The 3,375-nt window shown below is 45.5% G+C and overlaps 1 protein-coding gene across 3 annotated transcripts in view; it reads left to right on the top strand.

Moving 5' to 3' along the window:
• Nucleotides 1–2,462, top strand: part of tspan13b (tetraspanin 13b) — a 42,184-nt gene extending 39,722 nt beyond the window's left edge. For 2 of the 3 annotated variants that reach the window (XM_050034041.1, XM_050034042.1), the window contains one exon: nt 447–1,155. In XM_050034041.1, coding sequence (XP_049889998.1) covers nt 447–521 — 75 coding nt within the window. In that variant the 3' untranslated portion in view covers nt 522–1,155. Of the gene's footprint in view, nt 1–446 lie in introns of all 3 variants that reach the window. The other variant, XM_050034043.1, reaches the window with a different exon arrangement.
• Nucleotides 2,463–3,375: the final 913 nt, after the last annotated feature.

Below are 3,375 nucleotides of genomic sequence, written 5' to 3'. Positions count from 1 at the left end.
TACTAATAAAGTTTGCCAGGTTCCTAGAAATGAGAGCAGCTCCATCCAAAGTGGGATGAATGCCGTCTCTCCTAATAAGACCAGGTTTTCCCCAGAAAGTTTGCCAATGATTAACGAAACCCACATCATTTGCTGGACACCACCTGGACAGCCAGCGATTAAATGATGACATGCGGCTAAACATGTCATCAGTGGTCAGATTTAACTACAGTATTTCATGGTAATGAAGGAGCTTGTCACTCAGTGCAACAGCGTGGTTCACTGATGTGTGTTTAATAGTTTTTGGACAACACCTGAGCTCTGTGATACACACACAGTACTTGTTAGTGTGGGATATGTTCACTGCGGGTTTGGGTCTTCTCAAAGGATCTGTTTTTTCACACAAAGATGAGCAGATGTTATTGTTTTTCTCTCAGTATCTGACTGTTATTGTGTCCTTTTGTCAGATTCTGGGAGTGTGGCTCACATATCGCTATAGGAACCAGAAGGACCCCCGAGCCAACCCCAGTGCTTTCCTGTGAGACAGCACCAGCTTCAGCCCTTCTCACCTCTCCACCTCTATGGACTTTCTCTGGGCCTTAACTGTAAATACAACACTGACTTAAGTGTTTCCACTGACAGCTGCAGCCATGCTGTTATTATGATGTGCTTGGTTTTTCAAGAGTGAAGTGTGTTCTGAAAACAAGTGGTTATGTTTGAAGGAAGAACACATCTGTTGCCTCTAGTGTGACAGCTCTGCATAAGAAAAGTGTATGAACACATACAGTTAGTACACTGAGCACTTGTGTGTATAAAAAGAGGCAATATTATCTACAGCAGTCTGCTGTATATTCCAGAAGTATTTATGCAGCCTGCCTGATGTTGACCCTGAACACTGTTTTATTCCTTTGGTTGTTGTTTCTTTGTCAGCCCCATTGAATGCAACGATGTCAACTGCTACTCTGCATATTGATATGTCTACATTATTTTGAAAGTATGAATACTGTGTGAGAATGTGTGTGTGTGTGTGTGTGTGTGTGTGTGTGTGTGTGTGTGTGTGTGTGTGACTCTACTGCAGATATGAGCTACTGTATGAGAGCTACTGTTTTGATTGTGTAAACCACCTGTCTGAGCCTTTGTACTGTAAACCACAATAAAACACTGATGGAAGAGGGATCTGGACTTACTAACAGCACTGTGGCAGGAGGTAAGAAAAGGTAGAGAGGAATACCCCAAAGCAAGGGTAACTGTATCATCTCTATTACCCAAAACTGACGCTTCTCAACACAATTAACACAATCAGTGCTGAGATTATAAAGAAATGTAATCAGCTGCTGAATGTCCATGTAATTTTCACTACTTCTGATGCACGTGTCAAATTTTGTGAGTTTCAAATTTGGTAGGCACATGAAATCTCCAGACCAGCGCCTACCGAAAGACTCTTGGCACCATGCCCTGTACCTAACAGGAAGTTAGCCATTTTGAATCAATTTACATTTGAAGTGCATCTTTTTATGCCTTAGCCGTAGCCATATTTTCAGGTTGTCCGTCCATCCCTCTCTCATGAACGCAATATCTCAAGAACACCTGAAGGGAATTTCTTCAAATTTGACACAAATGTCCACTTGGACTGAGGAATAAACTGATTAGAATTTGGTGGTCGGAGGTCAAAGGTCAAGGTCAGTCACAAAATATGTTTTTAGCCGTAACTCAAGAATCCATCCATTTTTCAGCTTATCTCAGGGCCGGGTTATGTGGGTAGCAAGCCGAGCAAAGCACCCCAGACATACCTCTCCCCAGCAACGCTTTCCAGCTCCTCCTGGGGGACACCAAGGCGTTCCCAGGCCAGACAAGATGTGTAATCCCTCCAGCGTGCTCTGGGTCTACCCTGGGGCCTCCTACCAGTGGGACGTGCCTGGGACACCTTCAGCGGGAGGCGCCCAGGAGGATCCTAGTCAGATGCCCGAACCACCTCAAATGACCCCTTTCGACGCGAAGGAGCAGCGGCTCTACTCCGAGCTCCCTCCGGATGTCCGAGCTCCTCACCCTATCTCTAAGGCTGAGCCCAGCCACCCCAATGACCCCTTTCGCCGCTCGTATCCGCAATCTCATTCTTTCGGTCACTACCCAGAGCTCATGACCATAGGTGAGGGTTGGGACGTAGATGGAAAGCTTCGCATTCCAGCTCAGCTCCCTCTTTACCGCGACGGACCAGCACAGCGCCTGCATCATTGCAGAAGCCGCACCGACGCGCTTATCCATCTCACAGCCTGAGACAAGCCCTGCTTTCCCTTCCTGAGTCGGCTAACAGTCTGCCAGAACTTCCTTGAGGCCAACCGAAAGTCCTTCTCCATAGCCTCCCCGAATTCTTCCCACACCTGGGTTTTTGCTTCAGCAACCGCCACAGCTGCAGCCCTTCCGGACAACCAGTACCCATCCACTGCTCCAGGGGACCCCTCAATAAATCAATAAATTTTATTTATAAAGCCCAATATCACAAATAACAATTTGCCTACATACGACATCCACAGCAGATGAGGAAAAACTCCCCCAAAAAAAAACCTTTAACAGGGGAAAAAAATGGTAGAAACCTCAGGAAGAGCAACTGAGGAGGGATTCCTCTTCCAGGACGGACAGACATGCAATACATGCCATACAGAACAGATCAACATAATAAATTAACAGTAATCCATATACAAAATGATACATGAAGAGAGACAGAGAGAGGTGCAGGACAGACATTAGTGACAGTATCTTACAACAACATTAATTTAAATAATAATATGATAATAATTACGGCTATTGTGGTACAATATGTTGTAGGTATATATTAATATATGTATATAGTATATGTGTGTGACAATAATCATATGTGTATAATAACAGTAGAAGTATGACTAATGATAGCAGCAGCAGGAGGCATCTGGCAGGACCACGGCAGCAGCACAACCACACACGTCACACTATCCAGGCGCCACTGCGATATACTGCGAGACAGTGGAGCACAAAGGCTCCGGAGAAGAAGCTGAGTTAGTGACATGCAGTATGGCCGAGTTAGCAAGATGCAGTAACAGGACATGAGAGAGAGAGAGAAAGAGAGAAGGAGAGAAGGTGTATTATAGGAGGTCCCCCGGCAGACTAGGCCTAAGTCAGCCTAACTAGGGGCTGGTACAAGGCAAGCCTGAGCCGGCCCTAACTATAAGCTTTATCAAAGAGGAAAGTCTTAAGTCTGTTCTGTACGACATCTATTGCACGTCTGTCCGTCCTGTGAGGTTTCTACCGTTTTTTTTTTCCCTGTTAAAGGGTTTTTTTTGGGGAGTTTTTCCTTATCCGCTGCGAGGGTCATAAGGACAGAGGGATGCCGTATGCTGTAAAGCCCTGTGAGGCAAATTGTGA

This window comes from Epinephelus moara, chromosome 22 (genome assembly GCF_006386435.1).
Source record: "Epinephelus moara isolate mb chromosome 22, YSFRI_EMoa_1.0, whole genome shotgun sequence".
Classification (NCBI taxonomy): domain Eukaryota; kingdom Metazoa; phylum Chordata; class Actinopteri; order Perciformes; family Serranidae; genus Epinephelus; species Epinephelus moara.
This window is presented reverse-complemented; position numbering and strand designations above follow the sequence as displayed.